Raw genomic sequence first — 21,437 nt, 5'->3', positions numbered from 1 at the left:
TAATTGGATATTGTTATTTAGGGACTAGAGCTTTTCTAATACTGATTTATATTGGAGAAATTCTATATTGTGAAAGAAAACCACAAGAACACTCTCAGTATAAATATTATTTTGGGCAATCCTATAAATACGATAATGACATCTCCTCTTTCTAATCAGTACCCAAATCAGTCAATCAAAAGTTACTATGGATAATCAGAATTTCTCGACTGTTAGATGCTCAATTAAAAGCATTTAACGATTTTTCATTTATTTCTAAATACAACTGTGACATTTCTTTGGTTCATCGGTAGCCAAAATCTAAGGTGTGTGCATAATAGTGTCCTAATGTACTAATCAGGTAAATGAGTCAACTTTCTTAATAAAAGCATTACAAGAAATGCAGTATAGCATGCTACCAACAATTATTTAAGTCTGTTGATCTCGTGTTTTGCCCTGAGCCATTCAAGATAAATGAGCATCATAGTTTAGGAAACCCTTTAAGCAGTGGAAAAACATTGTTGCACATTCCAGATTTTTAATGTTTTGGAACAGCTCAGAATCGTCTGTATGAAGCTTGGAAGTATCTGTATAGTGAAATAATGGATCCTAGAAATATAGTTAGATGACCTGTAGCTCTGATGTTACAGGCCAGAACAATTGTGCTTCCTATCATTAACCACTCCACTGCCCATGACTGTGCCTATCTGACCTATTTTTCTCTCTTGGCAGTGTTTTTACTGATCTGTACTGATAATTACAAGAGTTAGTTTTGCTATATTATATCACCACCTTTAGGTGAAGCTAAAAATATGCTAATAAAAACTTAAACTTTAAATATCCTCTGCATGGTCCCTAATCTCACTCTACGTGTTCTTCAATTAATATTCAATGAGTTATCCAGAACTGCAAAATTGATGAGGTATTTGATTTGCAGGACCCTAGTCTAGTGGGCAGGTCAATACTTTGTCACAGTTGGATGGGGGCTCTGCGAACTGCTTCCTAACTGCTGGTGACTTACTGGTCTGGAGCAACATCACCATTGCATTATGACGCACACATGATGTCACTCCAGGCCAGCTAATCAAAAGAAAAACCACTGATGCCAGCAGTTATGAAGCAGTGCCCAAGAGTTCCATTCAGCGGCCAAGGGATTCATAGAATCATAGAATCATAGAATCGTAGAGTTGGAAGGGACCTCCTGGGCCATCTGGTCCAACCCCCTGCTCAAAGCAGGATTCGCTAAATCATCCCAGTCAGATGTCTGTCCAGCCTCTGTTTGAAGACTTCCATTGAAGGAGAACTCACCACTTCTCGTGGCAGCCTGTTCCACTCATTGATCACTCTAACTGTCAAAAAGTTTTTTCTAATATCTAATCTGTGTCTCTTCCCATTCAGTTTCATCCCATTGCTTCTAGTCTTTCCTTGTGCAAATGAGAATAAAGTTGATCCTTCTACAATGTGACAGCCCTTTAGATATTTGTAGAGAGCTATTAAGTCTCCTCTCAGTCTTCTCTTTTGCAAACTAAACATGACATGGTTGTTAGGCTAGGTTCTTGCAAATGTAATTACTCATCTCTGTAGATGGCCTATCTTTAGGATAAACCATCAGTATCATATCAGTTTTATTCCAACTCCTGGAATACCCAGAAGTCAGCTGAAAATAGGGTCATGTCTATTTTCCCAGGCCCGGCTCTTCTTCTTTGGTAGTGTTGTTCCTATCATTACTAATTCCACAGCCAAGATCCTACCACGAGTTGATCTGCGATTTGAGAGAGTCATATTTTAATCAATCTCATATTAATGGCCTAACCTCTGGAGAGGCCATCTCTTTTGAAATACTTAACCTTCTTGTATACAGTGACCGGTAAAAGTTTTGGCACCCTAGGTCAAAATTACTGTTATTCAGGACAGTTAAGGCTGGTTTCACATTAGCGTTTAGAGGCGCAGCGGACGCTCGCCGTAAAGCTCTGCCCCCTGCTGTGCCTCCTCCGGTCAGCTCCGCCTATGGGCGCATGACGCTGCATGCGACCTGCGTACCCTATCTTTAGCATTGCGTACGCAAACCGTGCGCAGGTATGCATTTTGGTGCGATCGCCACACCGTCAAAAGGACGCATGCGGCGGCAAAAGCATACCTGCGCATGGCCTGCGTACCCAATGCTAAAGATATGGTACGCAGGTCGCATGCAGCGTCATGCGCCCATAGGCGGAGCTGACCGGAGGAGACATGGCAGGAGGCGGAGCTTCACAGCGAGCGTCCGCTGCGCCTCCAAACGCTAATGTGAAACTAGCCTTAGCAAGTTGAAGATTAAATGATCTCTAAAAGGCCCAATTTAAAGATGATACATTTACCTTGTACTTTAGGCAAAAAATATATATATTGTCATATTTTACATTTTAAAAATTACAAAAAGGAAAATGGGTGAATGCAAAAGTTTGACACCTTGCATTGTTAGTACCTAGTAGCACCCCCTTTCCAAAGTTTCACAGCTTGTAAACTTTTTTGTAGATTCTTTGAAGTCTTTTTTGAGGCATTTTTATCCATTCTTCCTTGGAAATTTCTTCCAGTCTTCAAGATGCCTGGGTCGTCTTGCACGCACTGCTATTTTAAGATCTAGCCATAGATTTTCAATGATGTTCAGATCAGGGCACTGTTGGGCCATTGTAAAACCTTCAGCTTGCTCATTTTGCGGTAGTCTATTGTGGATTTTGTGTTTAGGATCATTATCCATTTTTAGAAGCCATCCTCTTTTCTACCTCAGCTTTTTTACAGATGGTGTTATGTTTTCATCAAGAATTTGGTGAAATTTCAAGTAATCCATTCTTCCCTCTATCCATGAAATTTTCACCGTGCCATTGTCTGCAACACAACCCAAAACATGATTGATCCACTCCCATTCTTAATAGTTGGTAAGATATTCTTTTCTTGAAATTCTGTGCCCTTTTTTCTCCATAAATAACTTTGATCATTGTGGCTTATTTTAACCTCATTGAACCACATGACTTGTTTCCAAGATGCATCAGGCTTGTTTAAGTGTTCATTTGCATACTTCTGGCACTGAATTTTATGATGAGGACGCATGAGAGGTTTTCTTGTGATGACTCCTCCATGAAGGCCATTTTGTGCAGGTGTCTCTGAATAGTAGAGCAATGTACCACAACTACAGAGTCTACTAAATATTTCTGAAGGACTTTTGCAGTCAAGCAGATGTTCTGATTTGCCTTTCCAACAATGCTGCCAACAACTCTAATTGAAATTTTGCTTTGTCTTCCAGACCTTATCTTGACCTCCACTGTTGCTGTTAACTCCCATTTTTTTATTACATTTCAAACTGAGGAAAGGTCAACTTGAAAATGCTTTGCTTTCATCTCATAGACTTCTCCTACTTAGAGAACCCATGGCTGCTGTTTTTTGGCACAAGGTTATATGAGGCTGAGTTTTTATAAAGCTGGCATATTTGCATCACCTGACCTTTCCCAATGATGTTAGTGATCAAGCCATAGCCCTAACAGGTTATTTTAAGGTTTGAAACCTTGGTCAGAGTTATCTGAGCACACAAATCTCCAAACTTTTGCATCAGCCCATTTTCCTTTTTGTAATTTTTAAAATGTAAAAAATGACCCTTTTTTGTGCCTAAAATACAAAGGAAATATGTCATCTTTAACTTTGCGTCTTTTAGAGATCATGTTATCTTCAACTTGCTTAAGATGACAATAACAGTATTTTGACCTGGGGAGCCCAAATGTTTACATTCCACTTTATATCAGTTCCTTTTGTAATGCATATTAAGGTGTGATTTATCAATAAGTAACATGCAGTTTGGCTTTTGTACCAAGTGGTACTCTCTTATTAAATGTCTCAACTTTTCTTAAGAATAAAGTGGGGAGGAACAAGACTCATTCATAATTCGGAAATTTGGAAAATGGAATACTGTACACCCCCCCCCCCAGTCTTTGAAACTGGCATACAGCTACATGGTGGCAATTTTGATAAATTTCTCAATATAAATCTAAATGCATTGACAGTTTACCAAAAGAAATACATTTTATTGAGTAAAATTGATATTGTATGGCTGACAGACTGTAGCTATGAATAAATGTGTGAGCCACCAGTGGCTAAAATTGGATCTACCTCAGACACAAAGTAACTGGCAAGAGGTGGGTGTGAAGACAGCAGAGCGCCCGGGACATCCCCCGGGACATATTACACTTCTGATCGTGTCTGCCGAAACACTACACATACAGCTGTCCTCCATATAAATGTCTTAACCACAGCTATATACTTTTGGATCACGGTTCTAAATTTCTGGATAACTTCCAACCCTGACTTGGTGCTTGGCACAATAGTTTTTGCGGATTAAAAAAATAGCAAGTTCTATATTTGGTCTAGAAAAACGTTTATTCTGAAATGTGGTGTAATTACTGCGTTCAGTTTCCATTTAAATCATGAGGCAGATGGAATTTATGAAATAAAGCAGTTATCAGGGTTAATTTAACAGTGTTTTAATTACACACCATAAAATGTGCGTTCTTTTTCTTTGGATAGTGGTTAATGTTAAACTTTCTGAACTTGTGTATTTTTTTTACATTATGCTATAATGCATTGTATCAATGAAAGTAGAGATAAAAGGAATTTTTAATCAAAAAATCACATTATTTTACAATTTATTTACATTTATTGTTTTTTTTTCTATTTTTCATATCACCATATACTGTATATTTAAACAAATCCTAAAATGTTGCATTTCTTACTCTGTCCACTATGCCTCATATTAGCCTATTATACTTCATGTTTTGAACAGTTCACTTTTAATCAGTCACCTCATTTTCATAAGTAAAATTACAATGAATGTGACTGCTTTGTACAGTTAGGTATAGAAATCTTTGGACAGTGACACAAGTTTTGTCATTTTAGCTGTCCACTGAAACATATTCAAGATACATGTCGCGATTCCTCCGCTCAGTGAATGCTTGCTATACTGTTCTATGGAAACTGTCTTGCTGAGCTGTCTGTGTCTTGATTGACAGCTTGGTTGTCCAATACTGTGATGGGCTTGCTGGGCTGTCAGTGCCTTGATTGACAGCTCTGCTATCTAATCTGTGACTTGGGCGTGCGGCACTTTCTGCAGGTGTTCAGTGTTCTGGTAATCGCATAGCTACTTAACTGATCTGTCTGCCCCTGATCCCTGCCAGACGTATTTGTGCTTCTTGGTGAGTGTTAGCCTGATTCTGTTGCTCTGAGTTCTGATCTGCTGTCTCACCCTTTGGACAGTGTTCTGACTATCCCTTTGTCTTGTCCTTTGGCTTTTGATCCACTATCTCTTGTTATTGACCCTGGACTGTGACCTGACTTGCGACTATGTCTTTTCCCTTGGTTATCTACATACTGTCTCAGTATTAACCCCGGAAGGTCTGAATCTTCTGCCTCATGGCCTGTCCGTGTATAGTGACTAGCATCACAATACAGTTATATAATCAATATAGGCTTAAAGCGAACCTGTCTTCAAGATTTTGCTAAGTAAATTGCAGACATTGTCAGGTTGGCGCTGTTACACTGATTGAAAGGATACCTGAGTTGAAGACATCTGTCTTGCGGTTCTTGTTTAATCAGTGTTCGCAGTTTTCAGTTAATCAGATGCTGGTGCTCCCAGACGGGACTGTAAGCGGGTCTTTTTTGTGTACACCAGCCTCATCAACTTCATGTCTGGGCTTAAATGACAGATCACTGAAATTTCAGTGACCTGCCTATTCTTTTAAATACTGTGCCTGCAAATGTAATATTCTGCTCTTAAAAAAAAAAAATTGCTTCATCAAAATGACGCCCACTGTGTACCAAGGACGAGTGCAGGAGCACGCACAAGAAGGGGAAATCATCGTCACTGAGCGTAACAATGTTCCCAGACTGGTCCCCGGAACACATGCGCAGATTGAGAGCATTGCTTGCCAGTAGATGCTATTGCGCAAAGAAGCTGGACCAGTTCTGGAAAAGCATTCTTTAGACAGATTAAACTAAGATCAACCATTACCAGAATGATGGGAAAAAAAGTATGGAGAAAGTTTGGAACAGCTCATGACCCAAAACACACCACATCCTCTGTAAAATATGGAGGAGGCAGTGTGATGACATGGGCATGCATGGCTTCAAATGGCAATGGATCACCAGTGGTTATTGATGATATGACTGAAGACAGAAGCAGCAGGATGAATTGTGAAGTGTACAGAGCTATACGTTCTGCTCAGATTCAACCAAATGCAGCAAGGTTAATTAGATGGTGCTTCACAGTACAGACAATGACCCAAAATGTACTGCAAAAGCAACCCAGTAATTTTTAAGGCAAAGAAGTGGAATATTCTGCAATTGCCGAGTCAGTCACCAAATCTCAACCCCATCGAGCATGCATTTCACATGCTTAACCGCTTCCTGACTGCTGTAAATAAACATTGGCACTTTGTGCTGCACTTGCAGACGCCCACACACCTCCTAGTGCCAAGATTCAAATGCGGAGCGCTAGCTCTGCATCAGCAACATCATTGGGACATGATTTGCTCAGTTCTCGATGATATTAACCCGGTGTTATCTTCTATTCTAGATGCTGCAATCAATAGCAGTCGTGGCATTTAGAAGATTGTGAGATGGAGTGGGCTCCTTCTCTCATCCCTCCAACACCCCGTGACATGATTACGGGGAAGCCTAGGGTTGTCATGGCAAATGATGATCTCTGGTTCTGCCAGCTATGATGGCCTGTTACACAGTTGAAACCAGAAGTTTACATACATTATAGCAAAAGACACATATGTATGTTTTTCTCAATATCTGACATGAAATCAGAATAAACCTTTCCCATTTTAGGTCAATTAGGATTACCATAATTATTAATATTTGCCAAATTCCAGAATAATGAGAGAGCAAGAGAATGTTTTAAAGCATTTTATTACTTACTGCAATGTCAAAAGTTTACATACTGTGATGCAGCGATCACTAAGCGGGTTGGGGTATACTCGCTTGGCAGCAATAGACAACTACACAGGAGCAGATTCTTCCTTTAAACAAGTTCAACTCGGGTTTATTACAGAATCATAAACCACTCCATAACCCTTGGCAGGGCATGTGAACCATACAGAACCCACAAACAGTCCGTTTCAGTCCGGTTCTGTTCACACAGTTCAAATGCCAAACGTCCGTCAGGACACAATTCCCCAGGCTCGTGGTTACCTGTTTAACAGCACCTCATGTTTTCCCCAGCCTGGCTTCATCTGGCTCCTGTTAGTCATTCAGACCCTTGGTGCTTCCTGGACCTTCAGGAACTCCAGCCAGCTCCCGTATCACACATGGACATCTCCCATGTATTGCACACAGGAAATATGTAGGACCTTCCTGTGTTCACAGGAACGTGCCCCCTGGGATGTGTGTGGTTAACCAGTCCCACCCATCACTTCTAGTTAACCCTTAAATCCAGCCCTTTGCTAAAATACAGATTTGTGGGACTACAAGACCCAGCAACCTGTCCTGGATTCAGATCGCCACAGACCTCTGTCTGTGCGATACACACCTGTCTCTCCATAAACTATTAGTTGGTATGCCGCAATACATTTCATTAGTATTTGGTACAATTGCCCTTAAACTGAATGACTTGGGTCAAATGTTTGGGATATCCTTCCACAAGCTTCTCACAACAGTTGGTCGGAATTTGGGCCCACTTCTCCTGACAAAACTGGTGTAACTAATCCAGGTTGTTTTGCTTGCACCTGCCTTTTCAGCTTTGCCTATAAATATTCAATAGGATTAAGATGGCCACTCACAGGAAATGTCTCCATAAAATTAAGGTCGTTGTTCCTTTGTGCATTTGCAAACATTAATATGTATTTTTTTATGTTTCTTTTGAAGTAATGGCTTCTTCGTGGCAGAGTGGTCTTTTAGCCCATGTTGATGCAGTACTCGTTTCACTGTGGATATTGACACAATATTACCAGCTTCTGCCATCATGTTCACAAGGTCTTTTGCTTTTGTCCTTGGGTTGACATGTACATGTCGTCTGACAAAAGCATATTCATCTCTGGGACACAGAATCCGTCTCCTTCCTAAGCGGTATGATGGCTGGACATTCCCATCTAGTTTATACTTGCATATAATTGTTAGGACTGTGGAATCGGTAAACCAAACCTCCGACTCCCGACTCCTCAATTTCCATGATTCCGACTCTACGACTCCGACTCCCTCATACATGGCTCATGTTTAAGTTTAAGTGATAAATTTACTGTAGTAAAATGGTAACATCAGGCCTTTAATCATTATTATGATACAATAATCAAGCCATTTAGATAGAACATAAAATATATTTATTGGAATACAACTTTAGAACAAAAATTTTTTTTGCATATTTACAATTTATTATACACCTTTATTATACACTATGCAGTAAGTGGTAAAAAACAGTTTTGAACAAAAACGTACTCAATAACATTTGTGCAGTCTATGAATTTGTTCTGAGAAATAGTATCCCCCCCATTAGATCCTCCTTCATAGATGACCTCAAATCTGTCCTAATTATTATTAAGGCTAGAGAACAACCTCTCTAAGTTGGGTTGGTGGCAGAGCAGTAACCACATCTCTAACAATTTCAGGGTATAAAGGAATTGCCTCGTGCACTGTCAGTTTTGATGAACATCATGCACAGTCAGTTTTGATGAACGACTGAACTCTTCTACTTCTTTGAGAGCAAGTGAAAAACTTTGCTGAAATATTGTCAATCTGTTTTTTATGGGAGTGGAATCTTGTTCCCTGCAGCAACGCTTTGCCTGCTGCTTGTCATCCAAATACTTTTCAAAATCAAACTCTTCATCTGATGAGGCTGAAGAAACGGCAGCAGCAGCACTGGCAGAACCAGAGTCCTCTTGCTCTTGGCCGTCGTGTAGCCCACTCATCCTAACTGATACCTCAGTCAGAGCTTCTTTTCCTTTAGTAAGCTGTTGATCATCCAGCAATATATGATGACTTGGGTCCACATAAACAACTGCCAGAAGAATTTTATTTTCCAATAGCAATGTCCCTCTCCGTTTCATTGATGCAGAAATGACAAATTCCAAATGCCAAACTTTCCCAAATTCTTATGAAAAAAATATTGCCCACAAACTCCATTGAACTACTTTACCCAGTTTATTATAGTATATATTTTAGGAGTTGAAGTCGGTCCATTTTATACCGACTCCGACTCCACCAAAATGGGCTCCGACTCCACTACTCTGACTCCACAGCCCTGTAATTGTTTTTTCAGTTGAACGAGGCACCTTCAGGTATTTTGAAATTGTACCCAAGGGAGAGCCAGGCTTGTGCAAGTCCACAATTCTCTTCCTGATATCTTGGCTTATTTCTTGACTTTTCCATGATGCTACACAAATAAGCAGTGTGTTTCAGGTGTGCATTAAAATACATCCACAAGTATCTCACTAATTAACTCAGATGTTGCCAAAAAACAGAAGCTTCCAAATACATGACATCACCATATGGGCAGTCCAGAATTGTTTAACCCCTTAATGACCGGAGCTTTTTTTCGATTTATCGTTTTTCACTTATCTTCTTTCCAGAGCCATAACTTTTTTATTTTTCCGTCAATATGCCCATGTGAGGGCTTATTTTTTGCAGGACAAGTTGCACTTGTGAACAACACCATTGGTTTTACCATGTCGTGTACTCGAAAATGGGAAAAAAATTCCAAGTGCGGTGAAATTGCAAAAAAAGTGCAATCCCACACTTGTTTTTTGTTTGGCTTTTTTAGCAACAAAGCTAAATTCACTAAATGCTAAAACTGACCTGCCATTATGATTTACCAGGTCATTACGAGTTCATAGAGACCAAACATGTCTAACTTTTATCTAAGTGGCGAAAAAAAATTCCAAAGTTTGCTGAAAAAGAAAAAATGCGCAATTTTCCGAGACCTGTAGCGCCTTCATTTTTTGTGATCTCGGTCGGATGAGGGCTTATTTTTTGCGCGCCGAGCTGACATTTTTAATGAGATCACTTTTGTGCAGATACGTTCTTTTGATCGCCTGTTATTGCATTTTAATGCAATGTCGCGGCGACCAAAAAAACGTAATTCTGGCGTTTTGATTTTTTTTTATTGATAAATCAGGCGATCCTGAACACGGCGATACCAAATATGTGTAGGTTTGATTTTTTTCGGGTTGTCAAGGCAATGCGTCGTTGAACTCCGATCACGTGACAGGGTTCGGCGATGCGCTCATTTCCGGCCGCGTGGCTGGAAGCTCTAGTTAAAGCCCCCTGTCAGCGTTTGACAGCGGGATTTAACTAGTCAATAGGTGCGGGCGAATCGCGATTCCGCCCGCGCCTATTGTGGGCACATGTCAGCTGTTTATAACAGCTGACATGTCGCGGCTTTGAGGTGGGCTCACCGCCGAAGCCCACCTCAAAGCAGGGGATACCGACCGCTGACGTACTAGCCCGTCAGTGGTCGGTAAGGGGTTAAAGGCATAGTAATCTTAGTGTATGTAAACTTATGACTTTGCATTTCTAATAAAAATGGCTTAAAACATTTTCTCTCTTTCTCAATATTCTGGCATTTGGCAAATATTAATAATTATGGTAATCATAATTGACCTAAAATGGGAAAGGTTTATTCTGATTTCATGTGAGATATTGAGAAAAACATTCATATGTGTCTTTTTATATAGTGTATGTAAAACTTCCGGTTTCAACTGTATATAGATCACTAAATTAAAAATATATATTATAACAATAAATGTTTATGTAAAAACAATAATAAACAAAAAACGAACACATATTTAATATTGCAGCATCTGGAATGACCTGATCTATAAAACTGTCACATGAGTTAACCTGTAAAAAAAAAGTTAACAAAACTATGCTTTTTCATCACACTGCACAAAAAAGAGGAATAAAATGCAATCAAAAAGTTGAATGCAAATAAAAATCATATAGCTGAAAATGTTATCTTATCCTGTAAAGCCACCATACAGCTCCATCAGATGTGAAATACAAAAGCAATAGCTCTCAGAATATAGTGATGCAAAAACAATTACCCTATTTTGTCTGTAAAATAGTTTTGGTTGTGTAAGGCTGGTTTCACATTCGCGCATTTTACAGGCAGCGCACGGCGCCGCTAAGCCCCACCCCCTGCCTGCCCCATCCGGTCATCGCTTCCTACTATCGCACACGGCTGCATGCGATCTGCGTACCCTATCTTTAGCATAGGGTGCGCAGACCGTGCGCTGGCCGTGCGCTAGTAGGATTTTGGCGTGCACTGGGCACTTTTGAAGGTGCGCCGAGCGCGCCAAAATGCAGCATGGTGCGTTCGGCGCACACCGGCGCACCTTCAAAAGTGCACCTTCAAAAATGTGTGAATGTGAAACCAGCCTAAAAGCTCCAAAACATAAAAAATTATATAAATGTGGTATTGCTGTTATCATACTTACCCGAAAAATATAGCTGATTTATCACTTTTACCACACAGTTAATGTCATTAAAAAATTTTTAAAAATCCTGAATTGTTGTTTTTTTTTGTTTATTCTGAGTTCCAAAAATTGGAATAGAAAGTGATCAAACCATTTAATTCGTCTGAAAATGATATCAATAAACATGTCAAACTAAAACAATGGTAACTCTTTATATGTATCTTGTTCAGATCATTTTTTAGCTATTACGGTAAATCACAGGGTTTATGCAGTATTTATTTTTGTTGACTATGATTCATCTTAGATTTTTCATTTTCTCTTTAGGTCTTTATGTGCTGATTGGCGCCGGGGCTCTGATGATGCTCATCGGTTTCTTTGGTTGCTGTGGAGCAGCTCGCGAATCTCAGTGTTTGCTTGGAGCGGTAAGAGAATAAGTGATCATTTAACCATGCAGATTTTCCTTTTTTTAAAGACTGAAGGATAAAGCCTGCTTTTCAGCACTGTCGCATATCCACATCCGCAGTTCAACACTTGATAGCTTTTGTGAACAAAATGATAGAATAACATGTAAGAATAACCATCTTTTTAATTTTTTTTATTGCATAATTCAGTAGTACACATGAAAATAAGCAACTTTGTAATAGATCTTATCACAGAAATCTCCTCCTTTCATCTCCAGAACAGAATTTTAATGCCAAAATCAGGGGAAAAATCTGTATTCAGTGAATACAGACTTTCACATTACTGAGATAAGAGGTGTCAGTTGGTGCTTATAACATTCTATGGAGAGGGGAGGAGGAGTAGGAAGTAGAAGCAGACACAGACTTCCTGCTGCAAGTCAGACACATATCAAATGACAAATGCTTTTTTAGAAAACTTGATCAGGTTCATATCCAGTAACTACAACATGATTGAGCGTATAACATAACAACTGAGTACTCAACATTCAGTTATTGTTGTCCGGCCTTAGTCACTATGTGACTGCAGACTTGTGCATCCTCACATTGTGTGAAGATTCTCCAGGGCTGGTGGAGAGAGCGGCGTGCATGTGACCAAAATTATGCTATTTGTATTCATGTGATCACATGCCAACTAGACGTGTGCGGTGTACACGTGTAAGCTCTGGGGCCTGGAGAGGCTCCAGAACATAATAACATAAAAACATAATAAGGAATACTAAATTAGAGAATAACTTCATCATGAATTTAATTTCCTGTGAAAAACCATTCGTCCAGAAAAAATGCAAGTTTATTATGCAAGGCCAGACACGTCTAGTCAGAATGTAACTAGAGGTATACTTGTGGTCACATAATCACCTGCTCCCAGGGCATCCTCACAGTTTGCAGTGCGCGCGATGCGAGGATTCACCAATCTGCAGACACATAGTGACACATAGAGTGACTGCAGACTTGTACACAAAGGCCGAACAATCCCTTTAAAGGAATTCTTCATTGATGGCCTAATTTTTTCATCTCCCAGTTCAGAGCCCATGAATGTCTTGCCAAGCAGTATGGGGATATTGGAAGGAGCAGCCATTTGCCAACAACTTTTGTGTATAGGCATCTTTATTCTGAAGAAAGTACAAACTGTGACATCACCCCTACTACAAGGACTGAAATTATATTAAAATAGTTATGTCAGATAATGCCTAGTAAATGTAGGTTAAATCTTGGTAGACCTGTTTTTTTTTTTTTTCAAATCAACTTTATTGAAATTTTAAATTAAAGAGGGTGTGAAAAAAAAAAAGGATAAAAGACATTAAGGAAAAGGGGGAGGGAAATGGACGGGAGGGGAGGAAAGAAAAGGGAAAGAAAAGGAGTGAGAAGACATTTGTGATATACATAAACAAGTAATCACATTTACATCAAAGTACCACATAAACACGTACCAGCATAAACTAAACTTCCGAATGAACAAATCTCCGAAAATCGGAACAATAGTTCAAAGGTAGACCTGTTTTTAATTGATGTCTTTGCAAGCTAAACGTTGTATCTAAACAAGAAAAGGTACAAGATATTGAGTATATTTTTAAATATTTTTAATATTTAACCTAAATTGCATGTTCTCCTTACATACTGTAGATAATAACCTGTATGTTTATTTAAGTGGTAATGAGTTATTTTTCTCTTCCTTTTAGTTTTTTGTATGTTTACTGGTGATTTTTGCTGCAGAAGTCACCGCTGGAGTCATAGCGTTTTTGGGTAAACAAGAGGTAAAATATACTTTTTCCTTCATTCTAAACCTGCAAAAGTGCTGACAGGGAGTAATGTCCACAATGCATTTAACACAATACAGTCATGTGGTGAGACAACTAGAAAAAAGATCATGCCCATATAGATGAGAACACCCACGAAATCCAAAATAATATTTTATTATTACACAGTTGCATATACACACTACAAAAAGACAGCACACAAAAATTCTTTAAAAACATTTCAAAATTGCACACTAGTCATTCCTTAATATGGAGAGAATGACATCCCACAAAAGCAATACCCCCAGCCGAACATGATAATGAACAAGCAGTAAAGACTCCAGACATATAATTATTGATATTCAGAAATATCCGTAATGCACACAATTGAGCTGAGCACCATGCTCAATCACAGTACCAGATAAAAAAAAATGCAAATTACCATAATCAAATCCCTAGCTAGAACTTGAAGATGAAGGAGCATAATAGCTCAAAAAGGTGGATATGAAAATCCTCTTGTCAGAAATGGAGTGATAGAAGCCAGGAGGGAAGCGAGTGTGGGATGAATGCCCACGCGTATCGCTACACCACGTGTGACTTCCTCAGGGTAAGTAATGTGCTGAGACCAAAAGTTGCAGGGTATATATGCACAGATAATCAAACAGTTAATTAATCACCTGGAAGCGGGCTGGCCGGCAAGGGAATGGGTGAATGCAAATGATGGCTGCCATCTTGTTGTTGTCAGTCTGTAGTCAGTGGTCAATAAAGTTGGTTTAGAATCGAACAGCGCAAGCACCCACCCTATGCTGGCGCGCATGCGTGGTCAGTCACAGATGAGGGTCTGTGAATGCAGGTCCAAGGAGACAAAGTTCCCGCTCATGTGCAGTGTCCTGCAGGACAGATTCCGTGTATGCAGTCATGTGGTATAAATCATGCTGCTTTAGAGAAGAACAGCTGGTGTTCTACATTGCATCATTGGAAGACAGCTAGTTATTGTTATTATTATTATTTATTCTTACAGTATTATTGATTCCATGGTGCTGTACATTTCACATATTACAATATACACTCACTGGCCACTTTATTAGGTACACCATGCTAGTAAGGGGTTGGACCCCCTTTTGCCTTCAGAACTGCCTCAATTCTTCGTGGCAGAGATTCAACAAGGTGCTGGAAGCATTCCTCAGAGATTTTGGACCATATTGACATGATGGCATCACACAGTTGGCGCAGATTTGTCGGCTGCACATCCCTGATGCGAATCTCCCGTTCCACCACATCCCAAAGATGCTCTATTGGATTGAGATCTGGTGACTGAGGAGGCCATTTGAGTACAGTAAACTCATTGTCATGTTCAAGAAACCAATCTGAGATGATTCGAGCTTTATGACATGGCGCATTATCCTGCTGAAAGTAGCCATCAGATGTTGGGTACATTGTGGTCATAAAGGGATGGACATGGTCAGCAACAATACTCAGGTAGGCTGTGGCGTTGCAACGATGCTCAATTGGTACCAAGGGGCCCAAAGAGTGCCCAGAAAAAATTCCCCACACCATGACACCACCACCACCAGCCTGAACCGTTGATACAAGGCAGGATGGATCCATGCTTTCATGTTGTTTACGCCAAATTCTGACCCTACCATCCGAATGTCGCAGCAGAAATCGAGACTCATCAGACCAGGCAACGTTTTTCCAATCTTCTACTGTCCAATTTCGATGAGCTTGTGCAAATTGTAGCCTCAGTTTCCTGTTCTTAGCTGAGAGGAGTGGTACCCAGTGTGGTCTTCTGCTGCTGTAGCCCATCTGCCTCAAAGTTCGACGCACTGTGCGTTCAGAGATGCTCTTCTGCCTACCTTGGTTGTAACGGGTGGCAATTTGAGTCACTGTTGCCTTTCTATCAGCTCGAACCAGTCTGCCCATTCTCCTTTGACCTCTGGCATCAACATGGCATTTCCGGCCACAGAACTGCCGCTCACTGGATTTTTTTTCTTTTTCGGACCATTCTCTGTAAACCCTAGAGATGGTTGTGCGTGAAAATCCCAGTAGATCAGCAGTTTCTGAAATTCTCAGACCAGCCCTTCTGGCACCAACAATCATGCCACGTTCAAAGGCACTCAAATCACCTTTCTTCCCCATACTGATGCTCGGTTTGAACTGCAGGAGATTGTCTTGACCATGTCTACATGCCTAAATGCACTGAGTTGCCGCCATGTGATTGGCTGATTAGAAATTAAGTCTTAACACACAGTTGGACAGGTGTACCTAATAAAGTGGCCAGTGAGTGTATATATATTAATTGCAATAAACAAACTAAAAGTGTCAGAATGGAACAGGATTACAGTCTTTCAGGATTAGAGATGAGCGAATAAATTCAAGGGGAATTGCATTTGCCAAAATGCAGATGTTTTTGTAATTTGCTTCCACCCAGATTCATCACAGTGGCGGCCAATGGAACCATCATGTGCCATTAAAAAGTTTAAAAATGTAAAAAATAATCCTTGTACTCACCTCATTGCTTGCCCCACCAGCACCTTGGCTACACACCCTCATCAGTCCGATACTCACCACATCTTCTGATCCACCACCGCTCGTGATGGAACCTTCAGGCCTCTCACACTGTGTCTGACTTCTGGGTGTCATGGCACCTGGGTGGGGTTTGCACAGGCGCATGGTTGGTCACAGCGCCTGATGCCAGGAACCTCCCATTCACCTGCACAGAACCCTCCAGGGCATCATGAGACCCGGATGTTCGATACAGTGTGAGAAGACAGATAATTCCAATGCCAGCATTGCATTGTATCAATTGTATCATAGGATGCAGTATGCACCTGACGGGTGGGGGTGAGTAGCAGATGGAACGGAGAAGTGAGTGGAAGATGAGTACAGAATATTTTTTATCTTTCACATTTTACATTTATTATGCTCTGGGGCCTGGAGAGGCTCCAGAACATAATAACATAAAAACATAATAAGGAATACTAAATTAGAGAATAACTTCATCATGAATTTAATTTCCTGTGAAAAACCATTCGTCCAGAAAAAATTAAATTTAATCTGATCCACTCATTTCTAATCAATGTCATAGCAGTAACTTGCACGTGTTCCTAGTGCCGTTCTAGTCACTGTGTTCGTCTCTCTACTCCTTCCTGTGTCAGGCTGCCATGCTGAGTCCTCATGCTGCTGTCTGCGCCTGGAGACAGCCAGCAGGAATTTAACCCTGCTGTGTCCTGGAGGGTTCGGTTTCCCTAGCCTCCCCTTTGCCAGTAGGGAATACATTAGGCTGCTCCTCCTACTGTCCATCTCCAGCATCCAGTCAGCGTGTTTTTCATCCCGTCTTTCCTGTTATTGACCCGGTTCATTTACCCGTTCTGTCTGACCCCGACTTTGTATAGTGAACCTGCGCTGCCTGCCTTGACCTCAGATCATCTGGCTACACTTCTGTTTTGCCCTCCTATATTTTGCATGTTTGCTGTCATGATTCTTCCACTTAGTGTGGTGAAAAACAGCTCAGCCATCCAATTTGGGACAGAGGCATGTTGAGCTGTTAGAGTTGTGATAGACAGGTCAGCCGTAAATCTGAGGCTGGGGCATGGTGAGATGTCCTGTGAGTGACAGTCCAGTTGACCAATCAGGGCTGGGGTGTGTTGGGTTTTCTACAGGTATCTCCTAGTTATTTAGCTGATTGTCAGCCTATGATTACTGTTAGTTGTAGCCTTAGTTCAGTGGTACTTGTTTGCCTTGTTCTTCAGTATTCTGTTTCTGATCTATTGCTGCCTGAACTTGGACCTTGCCTCTGACAATTTGTTTTCCTAGTCCCTTTGACTTGATCTACTACCTTCCTGTTGTTCTGATTTCAGACTGTGACCTGACAATGCCTTTGCCTTAATCCTTTTAATTATGACAAGCCCTCTTGGTATCTGACCCTGGACTTTTTGACTATAAAACCTTACAGCTTTTCCGTGAGTAGTGACCAGTGTCACACTTGCTCTGACCCATGGGTCAGCTGCTGCAGGTCCAGGGATTGCCCTGGAGTGACATCTGGAGAATACTTGTGGCCAAGCCTATCCTCACCACCAGAGGATCTAGCAAAAACCATGTGGTCGCTTAGTCATGCCCTTCCATGGTAAATCCGGCCCATGGTGCAGTGGATCCACATCCACCATCATCGCAATCAGGATTGTATCTGGTCAAAAAACGTTCCCAAAAGAAACCATTAGTTTTATAAATGTATACAGTATCTGGATTACAATACAGGGAATAATATGCACTCCTGAACATTGAAATTGCAACTCTGAGTATTAAAAGTCATAGAATTATAGATCAATAGACATGTTAAATGGGTTGTGTACTCTCAGCAAAGTGGGCCCCATACTTTGTAAAACACATAAAATAAGGAACTCAGCAGGTACTCACTATCCCTGGGTCCAGCACTGTCTCCCCACCACTACTCTTAATTCTGTAGAAATTTGGGCATTGCTGAATGGAATGTGGGTTCATCAGAGTCATCTTCAAAATCTGAAAGATTGCTGCCATTGTCCCACAGAGAACATACAAACCTTTAAGGTCATTTTGTTTGGCAATTTAGATAAAATAATTTTTTCCCCAATTTGCTGTTCAGTGAGGATATCGCCATTCCCCATATAAATCATATGGTTAGCCGAATCTATGAAAAGCAGCGAGTTTGAGCATTGTTCACCTAAAGTCACGGTTATTTCTATACTCCATAAATACTTTCTAGTAAATACTTTCTATCAGTAACCAATGTGTTAACTACGCATGGCAATACAGTATAAAGCAGTATCTTATGAGGGATGTCCATTCTGGAAAGTCATTTTTATTTTAAATTTTTTAAATATTGTTACTAAGACTGACCAACTGGGCAAAGAGATCCGCATAGGTCAGTGGGACTTGAGGTAAGCAGGGCTGAGTTTCAGAGCCTTTCTAAACCTACCGTATTTTTCGGATTTTAAGATACACTTTTGGAAAATGGGGGTGCGTCTTATAATGCAGATATGCCTTACCGGCCGTGGGAGAGCTGGGTCCCAGGGTCGCTGTTGGAGCAGGAGAGAGTGGAGCATTGCTGCAGGCTGCAGGCTGGGATGAGGGGGTGTTTGGATCTCATCTCCCGAGATCTTGGTGCCAAGATCTCCATCTGCACATGCCCGCCCCCCAGCAGCCATTTTCCCACAGTCCACCGCATAGGAAACCATGGAATTGCGGGGGCTCTGGCCTTTCACAAAATGTCGGCACAGCCCCTTGCAGCACCGTACACCCGCAGCACCGGACACCCACAGCGGCGCGCCGCACATCCGAAAACCCCCTCATCCCAGCGTGCAGCAACGCTCCACTCTTGACTCCATCAGCAGCAACCATGGGTCCTCGCTTCACCACAGCCACCACCCCTGGTAAGCAATAAGACGCATGGATTACACACGTGCTCACAATTGTTGGTACCCCTCGTTTAATGACAGAAAAACCCACAACGGTCACTGAAATGACTTGAGTCTGACAAAAGTAATAATCAAAAATTTATGAAAATGAACAAATGAATGTCAGACATTGCTTTTCAACCATGCTTCCACATAATTTTTAAAAAAATAAAAAACTCATGAAATAGGCCTTGAAAGAAATGATGGTAATCTTAACTTAGTATTTTGTTTTGCACAACCTTTTGAGGCAATCACTGCAATCAAACGAATTCTGTAACTGTCAATGAGACTTTTGCACCTCTTGACAGGTATTTTGACCCACTCCTCAAGAGCTTAAAATGCTCCAGTTGTCTCGTGTTTGAAGGTTGCCTTTTCCAGACAACACAGCCCTTTCCAAAGATTCTCAATAGGATTTTGGACAGGGCTCATAGAAGGCAACTTCAGAATAGTCCAATGTTTTCCTCTTAGCCGTTCTTGGGTGTTTGTAGCTATGTGTTTTGGGTCATAGAATCATAGAATTGTAGATTTGGAAGGGACCTCCTGGCCCATCTGGTCCAACCCCCTGCTCAAAGCAGGATTCGCTAAATCATCCCAGACAGATGTCTGTCCAGCCTCTGTTTGAAAACTTCCATTGAAGTAGAACTCACCACTTCTCGTGGCAGCCTGTTCCACTCATTGATCACTCTAACGCTCAAAAAGTTTTTTCTAATATCTAATCTGTGTCTCCTCCCATTCAGTTTCATCCCATTGCTTCTAGTCTTTCCTTGTGCAAATGAGAATAAAGATGATCCTTCTACAATGTGACAGACCTTGAGATATTTGTAGACAGCTATTAAGTCTCCTCTCAGTCTTCCCTTTTGCAAGCTAAACATTCCCAAATCATGCAACCTTTCCTCATAAGACAGGGTTTGCAGACCGGTCACCATTCTGGTCGCTCTTTTCTGAACTTGGTCCAGTTTGCTGATGTCTTTTTTAAAATGTGGCACCCAAAACTGGACACAGTATTCCAGATGAGGTCTCACCAAAGAGGAGTACAGGGCAATAATGACTTCACATGATCTAGACTGTATGCTTCTGTTAATACATCCTAGAATTGCATTTGCCTTTTTTGCTGCTGCATCACACTGTTGACTCATATTCAGTCTGTGATCTATTAGTATACCCAAGTCTTTTTCACATGTGCTGTTGCTTAGCCCTATTCCTCCCATTCTGTATATGCTTTTTTCATTTTTATTGCCCAGATGTAGTACTTTGCATTTTTCCCTGTTAAAAACCATTCTGTTAGTTGCTGCCCACTGCTCCAGTTTATTTATATCTTTTTGAATCTTCTCTCGCTCTTCTCTAGTATTAGCTATCCCTCCTAGCTTTGTGTCATCAGCAAATTTAATCAGTTTACCCTCAATTCCTTCATCTAAATCATTGATAAATATGTTGAACAATACAGGGCCCAGGACAGAGCCCTGTGGTACCCCACTTGAGACATTCTTCCAACTGGATGTGCAGCCATTTACGACCACTCTTTGGGTCCGATCACTAAGCCAGTTATGAATCCACCTAACAGTTGCCTTGTCCTTTCCATACCTAGTCATTTGTTCAATAAGGATTGTGTGAGATACTTTGTCAAATGCTTTGCTGAAGTCAAGATATACTATATCTACAGCATTTCACTGATCCACCCAATCAGTGATTCCATCATAGAAGGAAATTAAGTTAGTCTGACATGACTTATTAGTTACAAACCCATGCTGACTCTGTTTAATCACTTAATTCATATCCAGGTACTGACATACATGTTGTTTGTTCAAAGATCTTTCCTGGTATAGAAGTCAGACTCGCCGGCCTATAGTTGCCTGGGTCCACCTTCTTCCCCTTTTTGAAGATAGGAACAACATTTGCTCTTCTCCAGTCTTCTGGGACTTCTGTTCTCCAAGAATTTTCAAAGATTATGGAGAGGGGTTCAAAAATTTCTTCTGCTATCTCCTTCAGTACTCTGGGGTGTAATTCATCTGGACCTGGAGACTTGAATTCATTTAGGTTAGCTAAGTGTTTCCTCACTATCTTTCTGTTTATAGATATCCTGGATTCTTCTATTCCCTTAATAGGACAGTGAAGAACAGTTGATGTTACATTTCCTTTCTGAGAGAATACAGATGCAAAATAGGAATTTAAAAGTTCGGCCTTCTCAACATCCTGTCTTACCATTTCATCATTTTCATCCTGTAAAAATCCTTTAGCATCTTTGACTTTTCTTTTACTTTTGACATATCTCCAAAATCCTTTATTATTGCTTTTGACGTCTTTTGCAAGCCTCAATTCATTGTCAGCTTTAGAAAATCTGATTTGTGCCCTGCAGGTTCTGCAGACAGCATTATATTCTTCTTTAGATATGCCTCCCTCTTTCCA

General features: G+C 40.7%; 1 protein-coding gene across 1 annotated transcript in view; it reads left to right on the top strand.

The window, feature by feature from the left end:
- The window catches only part of LOC141063214 (tetraspanin-2-like), a 256,297-nt gene that overhangs the window by 203,571 nt on the left and 31,289 nt on the right, over positions 1–21,437 (top strand). The window contains exons 3-4 of the mRNA XM_073557274.1: positions 11,733–11,830; positions 13,546–13,620. Coding sequence (XP_073413375.1) covers positions 11,733–11,830; positions 13,546–13,620 — 173 coding nt within the window. The remainder of the gene's footprint in view (positions 1–11,732; positions 11,831–13,545; positions 13,621–21,437) is intronic.

This window comes from Dendrobates tinctorius, unplaced genomic scaffold (genome assembly GCF_039654945.1).
Source record: "Dendrobates tinctorius isolate UK_male_01 unplaced genomic scaffold, ASM3965494v1 ptg000246l, whole genome shotgun sequence".
Taxonomy (NCBI): Eukaryota; Metazoa; Chordata; class Amphibia; order Anura; family Dendrobatidae; genus Dendrobates; species Dendrobates tinctorius.
This window is presented reverse-complemented; position numbering and strand designations above follow the sequence as displayed.